General features: G+C 44.0%; 1 protein-coding gene across 1 annotated transcript in view; it reads right to left on the bottom strand.

Moving 5' to 3' along the window:
- The window catches only part of CLMP (CXADR like cell adhesion molecule), a 72,398-nt gene extending 52,679 nt beyond the window's left edge, over window positions 1-19,719 (bottom strand). Inside the window, exon 1 of the mRNA XM_073321034.2 lies at window positions 19,581-19,719. Within this exon, the coding sequence (XP_073177135.1) occupies window positions 19,581-19,608 (28 nt within the window). The 5' untranslated portion in view covers window positions 19,609-19,719. The remainder of the gene's footprint in view (window positions 1-19,580) is intronic.
- Between the last annotated feature and the right edge of the window lie 3,231 nt (window positions 19,720-22,950).

The following is a 22,950-nucleotide window of genomic DNA, read 5'->3' as shown; positions in this document are numbered from 1 at the left end:
TTATACCTGCTGCAATGCATGTCCTGAGTCACTGCAGCACAGCCATACCCTTACAAAGGAAAAGGAGTACTTGTGGCACCTTAGAGACTAACCAATTTATTTGAGCATAAGCTTTCGTGAGCTTCAGCTCACTTCATCAGATGCATACTGTGGAAACTGCAGAAGACATTATATACACAGAGACCATGAATCAATACCTCTTCCCACTCCACTCTCCTGCTGGTAATAGCTTATCTAAAGTGATCACTCTCCTTACAATGTGTATGATAATCAAGTTGGGCCATTTCCAGCACAAATCCAGGTTTTCTCACCCTCTGCCCACCCCCCCCCCCCGCCCCACAAACTCACTCTCCTGCTGGTAATAGCCCATCCAAAGTGACCACTCTCTTTACAATGTGTATGATAATCAAGGTGGGCCATTTCCAGCACAAATCCAGGTTTTCTCACCCCCCCCCCTTTTTTTTTTTTCCAAAAACCACACACACAAACTCACTCTCCTGCTGGTAATAGCTTATCCAAAGTGACCACTCTCCTTACAATGTATATGAAAATCAAGGTGGGCCATTTCCAGCACAAATCCAGGTTTTCTCACCCCCCACCCCCATACACACACAAACTCACTCTCCTGCTGGTAATAGCTCATCCAAACTGACCACTCTCCTTACAATGTGTATGATAATCAAGGTGGGCCATTTCCAGCATAAATCCAAGTTTAACCAGAACGTCTGGGGGGTGGGGGGGTAGGAAAAAACAAGGGGAAATAGGCTACCTTGCATAATGACTTAGCCACTCCCAGTCTCTATTTAAGCCTAAATTAATAGTATCCAATTTGCAAATGAATTCCAATTCAGCAGTTTCTCGCTGGAGTCTGGATTTGAAGTTTTTTTGTTTTAAGATAGCGACCTTCATGTCTGTAATTGCGTGACCAGAGAGATTGAAGTGTTCTCCGACTGGTTTATGAATGTTATAATTCTTGACATCTGATTTGTATCCATTTATTCTTTTACGTAGAGACTGTCCAGTCTGATCAATGTACATGGCAGAGGGGCATTGCTGGCACATGATGGCATATATCACATTGGTGGATGTGCAGATGAACAAGCCTCTGATAGTGTGGCTGATGTTATTAGGCCCTGTGATGGTGTCCCCTGAATAGAAATGTGGGCACAGTTGGCAATGGGCTTTGTTGCAAGGATAGGTTCCTGGGTTAGTGGTTCTGTTGTGTGGTATGTGCTTTTTGGTGAGTATTTGCTTCAGGTTGGGGGGCTGTCTGTAGGCAAGGACTGGCCTGTCTCCCAAAATTTGTGAGAGTTTTGGGTCATCCTTCAGGATAGGTTGTAGATCCTTAATAATGCATTGGAGGGGTTTTAGTTGGGGGCTGAAGGTGACGGCTAGTGGCGTTCTGTTATTTTCTTTGTTAGGCCTGTCCTGTAGTAGGTGACTTCTGGGATCTCTTCTGGCTCTATCAATCTGTTTCTTCACTTCCGCAGGTGGGTACTGTAATTGTAAGAATGCTTGATAGAGATCTTGTAGGTGTTTGTCTCTGTCTGAGGGGTTGGAGCAAATGCGGTTGTATCGCAGAGCTTGGCTGTAGACGATGGATCGTGTGGTGTGGTCAGGGTGAAAGCTGGAGGCATGTAGGTAGGAATAGCGGTCAGTAGGTTTCCGGTATAGGGTGGTGTTTATGTGACCATTGTTTATTAGCACTGTAGTGTCCAGGAAGTGGATCTCTTGTGTGGACTGGACCAGGCTGAGGTTGATGGTGGGATGGAAATTGTTGAAATCATGGTGGAATTCCTCAAGGGCTTCTTTTCCATGGGTCCAGATGATGAAGATGTCATCAATATAGCGCAAGTAGAGTAGGGGCGTTGTTCTAAATCAGCCATAAAAATGTTGGCATACTGTGGGGCCATGCGGGTACCCATAGCAGTGCCGCTGATCTGAAGGTATACCCTTACAAAGGGTCCATCTTGGGGCAACTGTTCTGTGGTTGCTTCAGCTATGGAAAAGTCAAAAAGGGCTGGGAACAGTCCATTGCCTTTAGTTGCTCTAGGAAGGAGCTCTAATAGGGGAGACAGATGATATTGGCATCTTGAGTAATTTATTTAACAGGCCAGTTAAATGAATCCTTCCACATGCATGAATTATATCAGCTCCTCTCCCCAGTCATGTTTCCCTCCTAGTGGAGCCTTTAGAGAGAGAAGCTCTCCCCACTTGGATATACAAGAGAGAAGAATATGAATCCAGCTGAAATTTGCTTGAATTCAATTTAAAAAGCTGTACTGTTCTTGCTGATCTGTGGAGTTGTGGCGATCAAAGAGAGCATGCATTTGAAGGAGAACATTTTCAAAAACGTGACTAGCTTTTGGGGTCGGGGGAACTCAATTTTCAGGGCTGCAACTTAAGACATGTTAAAGGACCTGATTTTCCAAAAGCACTGAGCACCAGCCTTCTGGAAATCAACTTGTGTACCTGGAATCACTAGCTGCTTCTGAAAATCTTGGCCAAGTGTGAAGTTCACCTTACTATATGAGGTTTGGCAGCAGAAATTCAGCAGAGTGCCACGCTCCCGCAATCCCTCTGCTTTAGCAAAACCACCCCTGCAAACAAAGGCAGGAAGGGGAAAAGCTTAAACAGCTCAATCTGATTAGTTTATCATCAAAAAGAAGACTGAGAGGTAACTTGATTAGGGTGTATAAGTACCCTCACAGGAAGAAAATTCTCAAGGGCTCTTCAGCCTAGTAGAGAAAGTGAGAACAAGAACCATTTTTGTTTGTTTGTTTTTTTTAAACACAGTGAGAGTGATCAATCACTCCGACTAAACTACCAAATGGTGGATTTTCTGTGTCTTGATATCTTCAGATCAAGACTGGGTGTTAGTCTCTAAGGTGCCACAAGTACTCCTTTTCTTTCTGGAAGATATGCTTTAATCTGAAACCAGTTATGGGGCAGCTCAGCGAAATTCTATGGCCTCGGATATACAGGACATCAGATCCAGTGATCGCAGCCAGCCTGAAAATCCATCTCCCTGCCCCCTCAATGTCTTCGTGCTACTCTGTGGAGGCCCGCTGAACTCTGGCTGCAAGCCAGTTTCAGAACTCCTATGACTTTACCCACAAAGTGCCGGGGGCCTCCTCAGAGACAGACACACACTCAAAGTGGGTTACAATTAGATTTCTTGAGGTGGCTTTATCTGCTGAGAGCTAGTGGTGTAAAAGAGCCCTTGGTAGGGTCTGGAACTTGCCAGAAATTGGGAGCTTTGGCAAAAAAGTACACTTAAAAATTAGTTTAGCATTAGGGATATCTTTTTTGTTCCAGCCAGAACAAACCTCTTTCTTTGAAGTTAATGGGAGCTGAGTGTCCTTGGCACCTTCAAAAATCAGAACATTGCCCTATAGCCTTAAGGCTTTACAGGTTTTCCTATAAGGCCCTTACAGCCTTCTGTCTGTCTGTCCAGTCATTTACAACAGTGACTGTAGCAATATGGCCACTGACTGTCAGTCAAGCACTCCCTTGTGTCCAACAGTGCCTCAGCAGTACTTTGCCTCTGTTCCCTCCTCTCTTGAGGGCCCTTTTAAGAACTCACTCCATTCAACAAAAGTTCAAACAGTCCCCTCTTGGGTTCCAATTTACTGAGTGCTCCTGTGCATAGAGACCATCGAGGCCCCAAGCCCAGTTCAGTGACTCTGGTTTAATTAACCCAAAATAAATGTCACATATTCCTCATCGCAACAGGCCTTTACAGCCCCTCCCCTATTTGGGCAGGGATCTTTGCCAGGCCTTGCTGACTGGAGAGCTTTCTCCCACTCTCTTCTTCTTCAGCTTTCCCCATGTTGACCCTGCAGGAGCCTTCTTGCTCCCTGGAGCCTCTGCAAATATGCCTGCAGTCTCCTAGGCTTCCCCCATCCCTGCAGCTTCCTGCTCTTTTTATTTTGGGATCCTCCGATTCAATTCATGGCTCATCCTATAATCAGGTCTGGATTAACGCCAGGGTCTCCAGCCCCTGTGTAAGGCACCCTGTTACAATGACCATCAGCAGGGTATCTGAACATGTCCTTGTCCTGTTAAAACCATCATATGTGGGCTCCGTACATCTTAGTTCCCATTTTGTCTGTCAAGGTGATGAGAGATGAGTACTCACAAGGCTAGGCTTGAAGACCTTCTCCTGTTCCTAACTTATAAGCGCACAATGCATGCAGCCCCCATATCCTGTACTTGATATTAATGATTATTATTCCAGTATTGTTATTATTATTTGTGTTACTGTAGCACCGAGAAGCAGCGATGAGATGCGAGAAGCTGAAGAACCGGTTCCTTCAGTCGCTCCAGGTCTTCGGCGGCACGTCCTTCAGTCGCTCCGGGTCTTCGGCGGCACTAAAAGGCCTGCCACCAAAGTGCCGCCGAAGACCCGGAACCAGTGAGTGACATGCCGCCAAAGTGCCGCCGAAGACCCGGAGCAACTGAAGGACCCGCCGCCGAAGTGCCGCCGAAGGACCGCAGGGCCGCCGGGTGAGTAGAGCTCAGGCGGGACGGACAGGACGGCGGCCCAAGGGCTGGAGTTTGCCGAACCCATTTAACAACCGGTTCTAAACCAGCTGCAAAATTTAACAACCGGTTTGCATGAACCGGTGCGAACCGGCTCCAGCTCACCACTCCCTAGAAGCCCAGTCATGGAGCAGGATCCCATTGTTCTAGGCATTGTACAAACATAGAACAAAAAGACAGCCCCTATCTGAAAGAGCTTGCAGTCTAAATAATATTTCCATGTATTTCCATCTGGTGCCACAATCCACCAGTTTCTTCTGTTTAGATTTTGCTTGCTGCTCTTTCCCCCCTCTCCCTCCCGCCTTATCACTCAAAAAATGGGGAGGGGGGAAATCCAACAGTGATTCTGGGAAGAACTTGAAGTCACTACAGAAAAAAAGAGAAGCCTCCACTCCCTTTAGATGGCTTTGCTTACTAATGGGTGCGCATTCACAGCAATCCCGCAATGGAAGCAACATGCCCAGGGCATTACTAAATAGGAAAAAAATAAGTAATTAGAGGAAGTACTACTGTGCATTACAGGATCATTAGTTCCAAAGCAAGTGACCTCAGAGTCCTCAACCTTTCTCGCACGAGGTCATTGTGAATCTGAAATAACTAACAGCTGCACTATTATCACTTCTTCTATGGCTTTCCGTTCATTTACTTTGACACAATAATACCCTGCATTTTTGCAGCACCTTTTCTATGGTGATCTCAAAACATTTTTAAAACCATGATTTAAGCTGCACCAGATAAATGCATATTATTCTCATTTCACCGGTGGGAAGTTGAGGCATACAGAAGCTGAAGCCCACATTTGTAATAGTGTCCACTAGCTGAGACAGCTAGGGCCTGATCTAAAGCCCACTGAAGTCAGTGGAAGTCTCTCCATTGAGTTCAGTGGGCTTTGGATCAGCCTCTTGAGCTTCATTTTCAGAGGTGCTGGCCCTAGACGACTCATGATAGCCACCTGAAAATAGAGGCACTCAAAATTAGTGGGCACTTTTAAAAATTGAGGCCTAAATTACTTGTCACACAGTAAGTAGCAGAACAAGAAACAGAATCCAGACATCCCAACTCCCAGCCTACTGCTTTAACCATCAGAAAATCCACCCACTTCCCTAAAATTCCACTTTGGGAAAGAAATATGGAAAATAGCGGGCTGCACCGAATGCAGAATTATGTGAAATTGCTCACCACATTGTCTTGGAAAAATCCACATTGTGTTTCCAAACAAGAGTTTCGAACAACCAAAGTAGGGATGGGTTTTGCACCAAGGCTCAGTCCATACTGGAACAGGACTAGTCAGTTCCGTATAGATGTCCAGCCAGAATGTATGTGTTCAGTAAAGCTGTTAATTCTTCATATGAAATGCTGAAAGTCATAGGCTATTAATGCTGGGCTCTCAGGAGAGCAGCACCTCAAAACACCACCAGTGATGTGCACCTGTAATGAAAGCTAGGCTTGTTCCAGAAGGCACAGAAGCTGAGAAATCCAAGAAGAAAAAAAAAAGCAAAGACTTCAGTGCTGATGTCTGGCTAGATTTTGAAGGCCTTGGACCAATAATAATGCCAAAGCCACTGATCTGAAAGTGAATTTCTGAACTTTGATGACAAAAATATCTGCACTCCACTGCTTGTGCTTAATGTGCCAAATAATATCATCTTACATTTATATATAGCACCTTCCATTCCAGGGTGCTTTACAGAAGAATAGATTTGATCAGATAGACATAGATACTGAAATCACTTCACCTTCCTCTGGGGTGGAAAACAATGGCTGCTTCACAGCGCACAGCAGTCTAGGACCAAAACCAAAGTGAGGCATGCCACATTCATCTGTGGCAGGAATTTAGGTTAGTAGCAAGTAATAAGCAGAAGTGGAATTTGGCCAAGGCACTGGTGCTATTACTAACATTCTAAAACAAAAAGGAACTTTTTACCAGCTCTAGTGGCTGGTCTCATCTTGCCACAGAGCTGGTCCAAACTCCTAGGCAGTAGGAATACAGCCTGCTTCACTGTTGATCCCCAACCTCGGAGACGCAGTTCTGCTGGGAATTGGCCTGTGGTACTCTAAAGTCACAATTAATTAACGTGTCTGTCAAGTCAGGAAAGTGAAAACAGCTTTATGTTATGCAAAGATCTAATGCACCGAAGCTGAAGACAGGGTTTATAATTTGGACCTTGATTCTGCTCTCACTTGAACTGGTGTATATCAGGAATAGCGGTGGAATCACAGGAGGGAAATGGAGAATCTGGCCCTTTAAATCCAGAAATGCCTAAAGGCATGATTGGCCCAATGCTGCATTGTCATCATCTGACATTACAGGTCAGAAAATGATGAGACGGTTGCATTACCAGGCTGAAGTAAAACATCCTTCTCATTTTCCCCTGGGCAGGCCCCGATTAGTGGTGGCTCCTTCCACTCTGACCGCATGGTTCTTGGCCACTGAACCTGTTACTTGTGCTATCCACAATTTAATGAGTTGAACTGGGACACATTTGGGGTGCATCGTTGCCTGACACTGCCACTGGGGAGAGCAGCAGCTGCCTTCTGTTTCAAGGCTGCAAGGCGCAAGCCCTGAGGAATTATAATCACTAACACATGCATCAGTCATTCTTCTTTCTTTCTCTAGCTGTCCGTTATTGGGGAGGCTTATTAAATGATACAATGGCAAGTATCTCCTAAATTACAATTGGGCCAAATTCTCTGTTGGCATATCTCCATTAAGGTCAATGGCGTTTCCCCAGCAGAGACATTGGTCTCCTGTTCCCAGCATTCTCTTTCTAAACAATAATAGTTTTGCATTTCTGCAGCCCCTTTCATATAAGGTCTTTAAAGCACTTCAACATCCATTAAGCTTTGTGCAGCCTCTCTGAAGTGCATTCTATCCCACTTTTACATCTGGGGAAACAGGCACAGACAGGGAAAATGACTTGCCTCGTGTTACCAAACATATCAGTGCTAGAGTCAGGAACAGAACCCTTGATTCCTAGTGTTCTTCTGTTATTCAAAGATGCAATGGCTTTGACTCCAATTGCAATGGATTTACTCTGATGTAACTGAACTCAGAATCTGGCCTGGTACTTCCCTTTCTGCAGTGGTCTGATAAATGGTCCTTTGTTCAGAAAGCCTGATGTTGGAGAATCTGGCTCTGTTTCCCTCTTGTCCCTGGAATTGTGATTGGAAATAATTGGAAGTGTCACTGGAAGTAATCAGAAGTGACAGTCCCTGGGCTATGAGGCTTTTGCTTGAAGTCTAATGATTCCCCCGCCCTCAAAACAAAACCTAAATTTAAACAATGAAGTCACAAAGTGATTTGCCTTCAAGGTTGAAAACCCTGTGATTTTTTTTTCTGAAATGGAAAAAAAGAAGCCTGACTCTGTGTTTTAGTTTGATATGCCAAGCTCTGTCTGGTATATGGAAGATCCCTCCTGCCTTCCGTGGTTTCCTAGTGCTGTGCATTCCTGTGCTAACAGATAGAGTTCATTTCTATACTAAACATTTCCGTAGCTGCTGAAATTTTATGAAGGCTCATAGATATATCTATGAGCCTTGATAAAATTTTATACACACACACACACACACATATATATATATAGAGAGAGAGAGACTCTCTCTCTCTCTCTCTCTCTCTCTGTGTATCTCCTCGACAGGCTGAGCTGTGAGATCCAGCCAACACATATCTCATAAATATTCTGAATACAGGAAAACCACCTCCTGCTGATGCTTTTACTAAAGAGCAAATGGGGAAGGGAACCGAGTGGTTCTTATCATGATGATGATTTATATTATGTAGCGCCTGAAGGACCCAACCAAGATTGGGGCCCCATTGAACAGCATGTTGTACAGACACATTGTAAAAAAGAGAGTCCTGGCCCCAAAGAAGGTTCAGCCTTAATAGTCAAGAAAAGAGTACAGTGCACAAGCAGATGAGGAACTGAGACACTCTGTGAGTTGGCCAACGTCTGTAGGAGAGCTGGGAACTGAACCCGTATCTCCTGGTGTGCATTTTTTTTTTTTTAAATAAGGGCATCAGTCTTCCTCCCTTATTACAGATTGACCCAAAGAAGAAAGGTGTTACAGTGGGTAAAGCATCAGCTTCAAGTCCCCGTTTGACCACAGACTTCCAATAGTCCACTAGCGTGTCTATCAATCTATGCAGGGGAACACCCTCCCAGCTGCTACAGAAACAAACCCATATGTGTAATTCCCAGCTCCGGTGGACATACTTGTGCTAGCTGTCATCAAGCTAACATGCTAAGATAGTATTGTCGCTGTAATGGCACAGGCTAGCAGCTCCCAGTATATGCCCTCAGGGTTCAGGTGTGTTTGTAGTTGAGGTAGCAAGTACAATACTGCGGTTATACTCCTATTTTTAGCACACCAGTTCAGCAAGAGTATGTCCAGATATGGGAATCACAGCCCTGGCTCATAGTGTAGCCACAATCTCTCTGTGCCTCAGTTCCCCATCTATAAAATGAGAATAATAGCACTCCCCTACCTCCCAGGGGGGTTGTGAGGGTAAATACAGGCAGACTGTGAGGTGCTCAGAGATGACAGTAAAGGGAGCATTATAAGTACTCTACGTGCAATGTTTAGACAGTCCCTGCCCAAATGTGGAACAAAACAATAAAGGGAACAAAGATATGGAGCCGCAAATTAATTTTCTTGGGGGCATTCTCTTAATAAAACTATACTGTGTCATTCATGCAGTCAGAACAGTATCTATTGGCAGTGTGTCCATGTTATAAACCCCACCATCATTTTTTATACTAATTGTTGAGTAATTTTAGCAGGAAGCAAGGGCCAAATCAGACTTCTCCTGTTCCCCTTTGAAGTCATCCCTCCAGTAAGAGTTAATTCACATCAGTATGAAAAGCTTTTCTGCCTATTGTAATGATTCCCATGCATTTATTCGTTGGCCTTTACCAATTCAGCTATGTGCAGCTGGGTATGTTTCAGGAAGTATTAGAACAGGACACAGCAGTGGTTGAAGCAGAAGATTGGGAGTCAGGACTTTTGGGTTCTACATTCTCAGCTGTTCCACTCAGTCACTGTGTGGTCTTGGGCAATGGTTTGTGCCACACCTTAGTCCTCTCTAAAATAGGGCTAATAACACTTCTTCACCCCACAGAGAACTGTGAGGCAACACTAATTAGCTTGTAAAAGTCCTCTTAGTTCCTTATTATGAAAGATCTATAGGAGTGGAAAGTAGCAGTAGTTTGGCACTGCAGTTAGAATAAAACCCATCCTCTCCTCCTCATTATTCTCTTTTAACTGGGCCCACCTTTCAGTTTCAAGAGGGCAGCCTCCTTCTGCAGATGCAGCTTGCCTGCCCATAAAATTTGCAGTGACCTTTTTCCACAGACAAACTACAGGCTCAGATCTGAGTTCCTGCCTCTCTCCCTAGTCAATTGCGGGGACAAATCGGCTGCAACCACACACACTCTGATTTGTGCCCAAAATTCATTTTGTAGGCACAAAAAAAGGGGGATAATCTACATATGAGAAAAAGGAAGCCAGGCTGGAAATGCACCCATTAATGTGCAATGATCTTGGCAGGAGAAGGATTCTGGCATACACAAACGAAGCCCTTGCCCTTGCCCTTTAAGACAGGTGATGAGCTAGAAGAACATTTGCCTTCCAGAAACAACCCAGCCCTTTCCTGGAAGGTGCAGATGAGGCTTTCAGAAGAGAACTTGTTTGATACCCTATCCAGTCATCATATTTACCATCTGCAATATACTTTCTAAACATTAATCCATCTGTAAGGGAGAACCCCCCAACCTCATTTTACATATTGGAAAACTGAAGCTCAGTGAGGCTAAGTGCTTACAAAAACCTTGAGAAGGGTTTGGCTGCTAGCATTTTGAGACCACTTCCTGTCATGCTGACCAATACTGTCTCATTGTTTACTTGTCTTCCCCCCACCTGTCTGTCTCAATCCGTCCGTTATTTTTTGTTTTATACTTAAATTGTAAGCTGTTCCTGTTTGTAAGCAGGAAGCATTTTTTGTCCAGTGTTTGTACAGAACCTAGCACAATGGGATCCTGGTCCATGACTGAGGCTCTCAGGTGTTACAATAATACAAATAATAAGTGGCTTTCCCAGGAAGAGTCAGCATCCAAACCAGCATTAAAACTCCTGTCTTGGAGTCTTGTGCTCTTACCACTAGAGCGCCGCTCGGTCACAGCTACCATTCCAGCCAGTACTGTTAGGGAGGGTAGGTATAAAAGGGAGGAGATGATAGCCAGGGTAAATGAGAGAAATAATACACTGTGTTCTCCTTTTTTCTGCTAATTCCCATTCCCATTGCTGGCAAGAAGCCCTTAGGGGACACTTTTAATCTATACCTTTGCCATTATTCATGCTTCATGATGTTACCTTTCCTGATCCCCCTCCCTTTGAGTCTTCCAAGTATGTATTCATAACCGTGTGCGGGGAGGGTCCCAGAGCCCTAGCCCCATAAGCCCGACTGAGCCTGAACTACTAAACCACAGTTTTGCGGCCCAAGTCAGCTGGCACAGGCCAGCCACTGGTGTCTAATTGCCGTGCAGACATACCCCTAGTGACCTGACTTCACCCAAGCCTCTTTGCTGAGACACTTTTGGAAACTAACAATTTTCTAAAAACGGACGAAGAACCCGTCTGAAAAAGACCCATTCATCTTTGAGATAGGACGGGCGCCAAGTTTACACTGCAGCCGGAATGCCTCTGCTTTGTAACACACGTGCCAGCACACTCAAAACACACGGGGAGCCGCACACATAATACACACGCAGTCACATGTGCAGAAGTTCACACACGCGTCCATCAGTCATTCCTGCTTGCATGCAGAGGATATAGCAATGGCCACCATCTTGGCTGACACACTGTGGATTGAATCACAGACCTCCAGAACTGAGAGCATTAACGGCTGCAGCTTGAACTACAAGGCCTCTGCCAGTGCTGTAACAGATGCCTTTCCTCCAGGGATCAAGCACAGAGGCAGAACCTGAGCATGAGCGTGCACACACAAACACACACACACACACACACACACACTCTTGCAAGAAATACATTGGGGCCAATCCTGCAGTCCTTACTCATGCATAATTCCAGTTAACTTTAACATCCTGTCCCTCCCACACACACTGAAAGCTTTATCAGGGTGCTTGTTTACATTCTTTCCCCAGGCAATTCCTGAAGATTCAAACATCCCCAAATTCCCAGCCTATCTGTCCTCCTTGTAAAACCCCTGTATTTGCCAGGAGGGATGCAGAGGTATTTGTTGCAATCATGAGGATAAACAGAAAGAGCTCTCCTTCCTTAGGAGCCAGTTGTGCAAGGATGAACATTTCTGGGAAGTTGTGCTGCAATTTCACAAGGCTTCTTTCTAAACAGTGCCAACACCCCATAAACAGATGACAGATTACACAAAGGAGACATGAAAGCAAGGGCCTGTGTGGGGTGATGGAAAAATCCCAGTTGTTTTTCCATGGACAATTTAGAAAAGTTTTCTTTTCTTTTCCTGTGATTTTTTACCTCTAGTAAAAATCCTTTGGCATTCCAGTTTGTGCTCCTTTTCCAGTGGCAACATGGGGAGGGGGAAAAAAAAGGGGGTGAAAGACAATTTTTTAAAATATTTCTTTTTGTTGAAAATTTGAAAAATTTCATATGAAACAAAAAATTTCACTTAGAATACAAAGGCCATTTTCTGTAAAAATATATATAAACGGAGACTTTTGGACCAGTTCTACTCTATTTCAGACCAGTTATAAAAGGTCCTGTGGTGCCTTTCACAAGGAGTGTTAACACTGATGTCTAACCAGATTTCAACTCTCTTAATTACATCAGCCACTTTGAATTGCTCCCGCAGTTTCAAATGGATAGGTTGCTTTTCTTCACTTACTTTCCTGATCTTCACACGCACCACTGTGTACTGTTAAATAGCTTCCATGCCTCACCCTAGATGTAAACGCACATCATTGGTGGATGGAACAGTTGGTATATGTTTTCTTGTTTCCTTTAGGTTCTTTCCCATGACATAAATGTATATCTGTGGCTACTTCAGATTCATTCTTCTTCTTATTGTGCTAGTGCTTAGCAGCCCCTGTCATGGGCCAGCATCCTATTGCACTAGGCATTGAACAAACAGAATAAAAAGATAGCCCCTGCCTCAAAGAGCTTACCATCTAAGTAGAAAACAAGAGACAACAGGTTTCAGAGTAGCAGCCGTGTTAGTCTGTATCCGTAAAAAGAAAAGGAGTACTTGTGGCACCTTAGAGACTAGCAAATTTATGTGAGCATAAACTCAATTTGTGTAGCTCACGAAAGCTTATGCTCAAATAAATTTGTTAGTCTGTAAGGTGCCACAAGTCCTCCTTTTCTTTTTCTGAAGAGACAACAGGTAGATAAAGACAGACAGATGGGGATGCACGAGGAAAGTGTGTCAACAGTGCTAATGCTTACCAATTATAACTTTTCAAAGGAACTCAATAAATGGAATATTCATAGCACCATGATGTTATCCAAAGATTTTCGTCAGTTAACTAATGAACTGGCAGATTAATAGCAAAGCAAACAAAAAAAACCTTTTTAATGAGCGTCCAGCAGTCAGGTCTATTTAAGATCACATGATTTTACATTTCTATAGCACCTTTCATCCAGAAGGATCCCAAAGCATTTTACAATACGTATACGGATAGAAGATGCATAACTTCCCCATCACATAGTGCAGGAGTAGGCTGGGGTGAAACACATCAGCATAACAATCTGGGAGACAGAGAGAATATTTTATCCTGTTGAAACTTCTGGAGAAAATTGTTGGTAGGAAGACTGCAAGTACTCAGCTGGAATTTGATAGTAACAACACTATAGCCTTGTGAGAAGTTTTATGGAATCTTTAACAATAGATAATGACAACTCTAGTTTTATGTTCTCTCTGAAAGATGGTGTCCTCAGGAACACAGCATGCCAGACCACCCTGCTGGTTCAGTACTGTCTCTGACACCACTTTCTCTAGCGCTGGGCTTTCCTTCACAGATCTTTCTCTAGCGCTAGGCTTTCCTTCGCAGATCTCCCATCCAAATCCTGACCTAGCCTAGTTTATGAGATCTTCTCACTCACAGCCTGGTGTGGTGTAGCTTCAGGCCTGTGCTGTTGGATATTGAACAAATCCTAATTTATCAAACATGCAAATATCACAGACTTTGATTCTAAAGAAAGAAAGATATGTCAGCAAATAAGATAAACTGAAGAGTTTATTTTTTAAGAAGAACTGATGACCCTGCCATGTAGCGCACATATATTGCAATGATGGGAGCATTAGCAGTGTCTGAGATGAAGAGATTAAATAGATCTAAAGCACAGACCAAGACTATTCCCCATTCTGATTAGTTTGGAGGTAATAAGCCAGATCCAGAGCTGGTGTATGCTAGCATAGTTTCGCTTAAATCATAGGGGCTATGCTAATTTACACCATCTGAGCATTTGGCACAGTATGAGAAAAGGAGATGACAGAGTCAGCTCAGAGTTTGGGAGTTACCCTTCCCTCTCTGTTAATTCATGTACAACTCTTCCCTGTGCCCATTAACACCAATAACAACTTCCCCCACTAGGAGCAGGATGTATAGCCTTTATGACAGACCCCTGATCTGCTTTAGTGTGATCAGGCATGCAGTTCCTAAATGCATCAGAGAAGCCTCCATTTTATGCCAGAAGATGCATCCTGGAACTCTGGTGAGTATATAAGAAACTGCACATCCTCTGTCAGACCTGCCCACTCCATTCTGGGACAGCTGTGATCATGCCACCTGGCCCTAGAGGGATTTTCACCATAACCTTTTTCCATACAGCGAGACTACAGGAGTCTTGGAGTTTGATTCACTAACTGTGGACCCTTGGGACAACACTGAAATACTTCCTTGATATCAGAGAGTCAGTGGACAGAGCTCAACACAGTGCTATGAAATCAGACCAGACGCCAGAAAAACACCTCTTTATTACACATAGTCAGGTGGTGTCACATGTTGCCTCTAGAGACTGAAGTGCGATCTAATATGTCCCAGCCCTGTGCTCCTGCCAGGAGTTCCAGAGTGTTAACTAGATATTTTTCTTCCCAAAAACATTTCTAGGGGGGTTTGTCCATTTTTTTCAAGTTTTCATCAAAAACTCATTTTAAATAGAGATATTTGGGGGATTGTTTGCAGAAAACAGACCAAACACCCATGCACATTTTAGGAGTTTTCAACAAAAACACACACAAAAATTAAGATTTTTTTTCACAAAACTCTTTATTTTTCATAGGAGGCAGGCTGGGGAGGAATTCTTGACCCGCCTTAGTTTTAACTTTTCTTTGTCAAGGATTCTCTGCATTACCTTGGTTGAGTTACTTACCCACCGGGTGCTTCCCTATCTGTAAAATGGGGATAACAATACTTACTGAGAGTGTTGTGGGGATTAATTAGCACTTGTAAAGAGCTTTGAAGATGCTAAGTGATAGTGAGTATTTGGAAGTCAGAGTCAAGATTATGATAAAGATGAATCACATTTCATGCTTTAGAAGGTGTTTATGGAGAATGTATAATGTAGTGTAGTCACCCTGTAGTCCCTTCCATGTCTGCTTAATTCACGCCAGGTCTTGGGGAGAACCTGTGTGGCACCTTGAAGCAACACTAACTGTATCAGTTTATCAGGGAGCCAGAGAGACCCACAGGGTCTGTCCATGTCCAGCAGCCAAATAAAAAGTCCCCTTAAAATTCATTACAACCTAATCCTGTCTCTCTCACCTCCAACATCCCCCCAAAAGATAGTACATACAGCAGTTGCTCTCAGGCTGTGACCCAAGCAGAGAGCAGACTAGTCACATGGCGCTGGCTCTTCTTTGCCTCCAGCTGGTCAGTCACATTAAAAGAAGCTATGAATACTTCCCCCAGATTAATTTTCCATGTAATAAATTGCTAAAGTTCCGACAGGGAGGTTATCTCCACTGTGCAGATCTATGAGGCAGTTTATCTACTGATTTGTAAGTATTCTTGCCATACAACAATGCAGCAGCACTTAGGACATTAGGGTGGGTTTCACATCTCTCTGAAGCATCATGTCTCAGCCACTGTAAGAGGCAGGATGCTAGACTAGATGGATGAATGATCTGATCTGGTCGGGCAAATCTTATACTCTTTTGGGTCTAGAACCCACCTATCTCTGAAGCTAGACACAGCCAGTGTGGTTGCCAACATCTGTTATGTCTCTAGTATGGAGCACCTGGGAATATTTTCTAGCTTTGTGATTCACGAAACCTTTCCCAAGATAAAGGGGCCAAATTTAGCTCTAGTGTAAGTTAAGGTAGTTGCAGCCACTTACACCAGGCCTGAATTTGACCCAAAATGTCTAAAAATTGCATGTACTAATGCACATTTTTACAAGGAATTTCTTTTGAATGGGAATATTTTTCAATGGGATGACAGTTCTGGAACTGGTTGGAAAATGGAAGACAATTTTTGCAGAAAGACTTCCCCTTTACCCTCTTTTTCCACTGAAATTTCATTTTGGCTGAATTTTTCCATTCACCTCTAGTGAAATGTTGCCACCATGTTCCCTTCAGTTGGGTACATTGAAGGTCCTCATTCTGTTTTTATTCATACTATTGTAAATCCAAAGTAAGTCTTCTGCAGTCAACATAATTATACCAATGTGAAACTGATATGATTTTTTTTCATGTGAAAAATTAACAAAAAAACCATTTTCGTCTTCCTCAAATTTTCTACAATTGGGTGAGGGGGTAGGGGGCTTTTCACTGAAAAAACCCAAAAATCTCAAAACTGAATTTTTTCACTTTTGGCACCAAAAAATTCAGTCATTTAAGCAAAATGTTTTGGTTTTATTGAAAATATTTGCTTAACTGGATGATTGTTTTCAGCTTTTAGTTGCCAAAGAGGTGAAAAAAAATTACAGTGTTCAGGTTTTTGAGAAAAGTCATCAAAAATGGACATTTCCCACAGACATTTACATTTTGATCCAAAGGCCATTTTTGTTGACAACACAATTTGAAAGCAAACTTTCAACCAGCTCTCGTGTGATTAAGATTGGAATCCGATGCCTCCAGAGCTAGAAACACGTCACATTTTTGTCCCACTTCTCTTTTTGCTCTTCCCTCCACCCACTCTCTGATTCATGCCTTTCGCTCATGCTCTGCCCCATACTTGGAAAAGTCTCTTACTCTTCTCTTTTAAGAGCACAACCTCCCTTCTTTAAATCTCCCTTCTTCCAAGAGTCATTTGCTCCTGTTTCTCACCATTGACTCCCCTCCCATCTTTACCCGAACTGCTGGTTTATCTCCATTAGCCTGTTTTGGGGCAGGGACCATCCCTCATCCTGTCCGTAAAGCACAGCACATCTTGGCAGTGCTATAGACACTTTTAATAATAACGGAAAACCAAGCTGTGCTTCTCTTCCCCTCAACTATACTCCTCCCAGCCCTTGCTTGTGTCTTTCAAATGCTATCCCCAGCTATTCCCTTTGCTTTAACAGTGAGAAGAGAAGTGGGCTGTTGGAGCTTCAAAAACATAGTTACAAGTGGATTGCTTTCGGCTAGCGAATGAGGTTCTCCAGCCTCCCTGTATCTCACCCCGATGTCTGGATCACAAGAAGAGGAGCCAGGGTCCCTTCTTATTTTTCTCTGAAGCATATTATTAGTGAATAAGGGGCTGGACTTACAGTTCCTGAAGACTGAATTTCTCTATTTATCTACAGAGCAGGTACAGTGGGGGCAGAAGAGACAAAGGACAAAAGAGGTGCAGGGCAATTTTGTGGCTGAGATGAGAGGACTAGGAGAACTGGGTTCTATTCCCACCTCTGCTATGATCATGAGGAAGTCTCTTAACTTACCCCTCTTCCAGAATGGGGGTAACAATACTTCCAAGATTCACAAAGGGATGGTAAGACTTCATTCATTCATGATTATTTAAACTATAAGCTCTTTAGGGCAGGGACCATCTTTCACTATAGGTAGAGCCCTTCAAATCTGTGGATATCCACACACTGACCATGTTTGCGGATTGGATGCAGATGCAAATGTTGTATGTATCTATAGTTAGAGCCCTGCACGGATACAGCACCTAGCACAATGGGGCCTCTAGAAACTATTAGAATGCAAATAAGCATTAGTTATTTGGGACTCTTGGATAAGGGTTGCGACAGCAATGCGAAGTATAAATGTAGCTAAGGCTGAATTCTGTCTTCCTGTCCGTCCAACATGTGTAGCCACCTTAATAAGACTCAGTGATTAAAGTGGGGGGAAATTACTGCCCCCCTTCCGCCCACTGGCTGGGGCAAGCAGTGCTCTGCACAATTCCCCCTCCTCCTCAGCTAGTGCACTGTCTTCCTCTGCTACTTGAATTAACTTTAACCACTGATAAAACTAGGCTAGGTAGTGCAAATATGGTAGTGGTTCTATGGCAGACCCAGTACTGACCCTTTTCAGAGGAGCCTGGCTGTTAGCACATGGCCTTCCAAAGGCACTGGGGTAAAGACTATCAGAGTCTCTCGAACACCCTCAGCATGTGGAGACAGAAGGGCTGAGGCTAATGTGCAGAAGGGACAAGCTCCTACTCGCACTTCTGCTGCAGACTTCGCAGCGTCTCTGAGCTGCCTCCAGCAGTCTCTGGCACTCCAACCCACGTCCCCGCCGAGGAAACCTTACACTCGAGTGACGAAAACCTTTGTTCGCAATTAATGTATGTAACAACTGATGGAGCAGGGGAAAATGAATGGAACACATGAATTGGGATTATTACTCAGCCAGCTCTACTGATGGTCGCACGTCTCTTGGAGCCCTATCTAGAATGCTGACTAGTCTCTGTTTTTCAGACCTATGAGCCTCAGCAGACAAGACCTTCCATTCCAGCATCTTCATCTTCCCATCTCAAGCCATTGTGGTGGCTCTCTGACCTGCCCCTCAGAGTCTGTGGTACCCCCGTGCTCCCCAGAGAGGAGGAGACCTTGCCCTCACACCCAACCTCAGTCTGCTGGCGGGGATCCAGCCATCACAGCCCATGTGCGGCCCTGACACAAGATTTCTCGCTGAACTGTCTGCTTGTCAGTGCAATCTAGTGAGTGGAATGGAGGCAGAGGCTCACTCATTGCACTGTGGAGCCTCTGGAGACAGGGTCTGCTTCAGAGCCTGTCGCTCAGGCGAGGTCCCTCAAATACCACAGGGCTGCAAATCCCTTACTCCAGAGGTCGTCTTTTAATAAAACATCCCTCCTTCCAGTCTCTCTGCCTTTCTTACCCCTTTCTCCTCCATTCATTCTTTCACTCATCTTCCCTTCCTGTCCTCTGCCTCCCTCTTTCTTTTCACTCCTTCTCATACTTCCACTCCTCTCTCCCCCCAGTTTCTCTTTTACCCCTCATTCCTTTCCATCCTTCAGTCTCCCCCCTTCTCTTCTCCCTCTCTCCATCCCATATTGCTTTGTCTCACTTCCCCCTTCTCTTCGTCGCCTTTCTCTACCTTCCTCTCCTCCTCCCTTTCCCCATCTCTCTCCCCCACCTCCCTTCCACTTGCACTTTAACGCATCTGTTTCTAATCTGAGCTGTCTGCAGCATCTACTGGAAACAATAAGCTCTTTTTATTTTTTTAACCTGAAATTAAAATTCCTGGATGAAACAAAATAAAGTTAAACAAATTTGACACCATCCCTCGAACAAAGACACTTTCTTCACCTTTGTTTTGTCAAGAAGAGTCAAACCCCTAAATAGTTCATGGCTTAGAACTGCTGCACCTTTTAAAAACAAAAATAACTCCACTATAATGACTGGGTTTCATTGAAACATACAAAAGCAAAATCAGGTTTAAAAATTCTCCCATTCCCAAACCTGGTAATAATTAAAACAAGAACAAAAAAAAAAAAAAAACCTCCAACAACAAAATTAAGCCAGTCAGTCTCTAAACTCAGACTTTGCTACAAGTTTTTTTCTTTGCAAGAGCTTCTCCTTTGCTAGTCCCTGTGGCATTTTCTGTTGCCCAGAGAAAGCAAATGTAAGTTTCATTTCCATAAAAAAGCCCCACTCACCTAAAAAGAGGATGGAAAGTGCAGACATTCCGTCTCCAGGAGAGAGAGAGAGACTTTTCCTCCCTTTTTCTTCCTTTCTCCCAGGAATGGTAGGCAGACCTGCACAGAATTCAAAGGAACGCCTCTGGAATGCACTGAATGTAATTGCATCCATGTGCCAGAAAAATAGCCAACTTTGCTCTTTCTTGCCTTCTGTTATTCATCCCCTTTCCAGTTTCCATCCAGATTTAATAGCAGATTTTAGATCTCTCTGCCTGCTAATTCAGGGCCTTGAGTTTCTGGAAGAGAAAAGATAGAGGCAGTGCAGCAGGGAGACACATCTATGGCTGTATGGAACAATTTTGCATGTCTGAAAAGAAAAGGAGAGAAGAGGAGAAAAAAATACACTGTGCACAATGTTAACCACATGGCTGCCTCCCAGGACAGCCCCTCCCTACCATCAGCTGGGATTAGCATTGAAGGCCAGTCATGTGGGTGAGACGTACTGCTGGCAATAATGCAGCTCTACCTTCTGAGGGGAAACAATCAGACTTCTCTGGTGTCAAAATAGTTACGTTTGGAGACAGTCAACATTCAGCCTGGAAAAATTAGGTACTCGTTGCTCAAGGGCCAGAGACAAAGTCTCCCTTGGAAAAAATACATGCACTAGATAAATAGACAGACATTCACATACATACAAGTGTCATTGTCAGCAGAGAAGCTGCAGAATTCACATTTACATCCCCACTCAGGGGCATTCCCAGGGTGGTGGTGGTGTTGTTTTTTTCCCCCTTTGAAAGCACAGTATTAGTTTCCTAAGGAGAAAAAAAAACCAAGCAGAACAACTGAAGAAAAATTGATTGATTTTGTGAGTTCCCTCCTTGCTTGATTGCCACAGAGAGCAAACAGGAGAGGCTGTTAGGGCCTGATCCTGCAGATAGAGCTGCAGGGGCTTGCATGGAGCTCCACTGATTTAAACAGGGCTCCATATGGGGTGCAAGATGCTGCCCATGTGAACCTCTTTGCAGGAGCTGGCCATTAGCTGACAGGGAGAGGGACAAATAGAAGACAACCAGATATTGTAATGATGAAGGCCACAGAATGTATGTCCCTAGATCTTTATAAAGTCAGTCATCACTACGGCAATTGAGCATCTAGACAAACAGATGTTTTTTCCCCCTTGTTCTGATACCTAGATTTAAATTACTGTCTCGGTGGGGTCACAGCACTGCCAGTTGAAGCCCTGTTGATCCTACCACCAGTTTTTCCATTCCTGTAGTAAGATTGCACCTCAGCAGCAGCTGGAAACAGCCAGTGAAGGAGAATTTCATAGTAAATACCCCATCATTGTCCTCCACACCAGTATGCAGTCTCCACTGATCTGATCGAATGAGAACATATCCATAGGTTGAAATCAGTCAGTTAGTCCCTTCATACAATAATGCTTGGCTCTTGCATGCACATTACCTGTCCTACAGTGATCTCACTGCATGTCAGGTGTGCTCAGCCCTGCACAGGAAGCAACTAGCACATAACAGGATCGGGCTCAAATTACTCAAAGGTGACCTGCAAGGAAACAAAAAGTTGGACTTGTGCCTCTTCTCCTTTTCGATCATAAAAGACTGAAAGATTTTCACCAAAACAGGCTGTTTTTCAGCCTTTTCCATCCCATTATCTCTTGTTACAATGGAAACCATTTTTTGGTGACCTGTTTATGATCACCCTGATACCTGTTAGTGATGCACAAATGGGTGGGAACCCATGGATTCAAAAATGTGGGTAGTGGGTAAAGTTTTCAAAAGTGCCTGGATACTTAGGAGCCAAAGTCTCATTGAAAGGCAGTGGGACTTTGGCTCCGAAGTCACTTAGGCACTTTTGAAATTGTATCCCATGTCTACACTGGAAGCTCTCTCTTGCGGGAGCTAGATGAAGTTTTCTAGCGCTGTGGTAAGAGAAAGTGAGTGATAATCTCACTGCAGTGACCACAATGATAATGTTGTATGCGTTTGTGTATATTTCAGCAATTTTCATCCACAGCACGTTACGCACATCAAGAAGTCACTTCTAACACCACTGAGATGCAGCTACCTGGGGAATGGCCAGAAGAGTCAACACATTGCACCACAATGAGGAGAAAAAAAATCTTGGCCAACTGCATCAGGATAAACCTTCACTCTTATGAGCAGTGCTGTGAAAGTGGGTATCATGCTTTAGATGAGAGATGATGATGGTCCAGTGACTAATACACTAACCTGGAGCTTAAGAAATCTGGGTTCAATTTCCTGTTCTGTCGCAAACTTCCAGTATAACCTTGGACAAGTCGTTTAGTCTGTCTGTGCCCCAGTCCCCTATTAGTAAAGTGGGGTAATAGCACTTCCCAACCCCACATGGATGTTATGACTGTAAAGTCATTAATGATTATGAAGTGCTCAGATACTTCAGTAATGAGAGCCATGATTGTAAGGTCTTTGGGGTAGGGTAAGTCTCTTTCATCTGTGTTTGTGCAGCACCTTGCACACTGGGGTCCTGATCCATGATGGAGACTCTTAGTGCAATACACTAAGCAATACAAATAAAAAGTACTTCAGATTAATGCTATATTCTGCTATAATACCAGGATATCGTCTATCACTGTTTAACATTCTTGGGCATTCACACCTCCACAGCGAAAGAGAACAGGCAATGCAGAGCACTTCTTATCATTTAAAATTATTTTAAAGCTTCACCCACCTGGAGGAGTGGATTGTGCAGCCACTCTGCTCCCATCAGTCCTGGACTGGCTGCAAAGGTGGGCCCAGAAAGAATTAAAGGTCTCTTTTCTTGATGTGAAATGTACACTGTAAGCCATGAGGCTGTTGCCACGGGTTCTTCTCTTTCATTTTGAAGTTTCGGTTTGGGTCAGACTGTGTCTCAGGCCTTTGTGTTCAGGTTTGGAAATTCCATGCTTAACTGCCTACAGAAATGTCCCAAGATCAAAGATGCACAGTCCAATACAGATCAATGAGTATTTCCCATGCATTTCTTTCGTTCCTCTGCTAACTGCCCCTGTGGCTCAGGGAACTTTTTTTAGGTGATAGGGAGCCCTTTACCGCTACACCATCAATTCGGATCCAGCCCAGCTTAGTAGTAACTGAAGCTCTTTAGCATGTCAGAGCTGCTCAACGGCCCCTAAGAGAGGTCCCAACAGGACAGAGTTGAGGTACATCAACGAGGTAGAGAGGGTGTAGCTTGTCTTGCCGCTGGACATGTTCTTTGGAACAAAGGCATCTGTCTCCAGGTCTGTCAGGTCATCACTTTTCACCGTCACTAAAATGAAAACATCCAGCACTGGGGAGAAAATGTAGCCCTTACACATTTTCCTTCCTGTCCTTCAAGGACTTTTGTAATCTGG

The sequence above is a fragment of the Lepidochelys kempii genome, chromosome 22, assembly GCF_965140285.1.
Source record: "Lepidochelys kempii isolate rLepKem1 chromosome 22, rLepKem1.hap1, whole genome shotgun sequence".
NCBI lineage: Eukaryota > Metazoa > Chordata > Testudines > Cheloniidae > Lepidochelys > Lepidochelys kempii.
The sequence above is the reverse complement of the archived record's forward strand: the minus strand, read 5'-3'. Positions and strand labels throughout refer to the sequence as shown.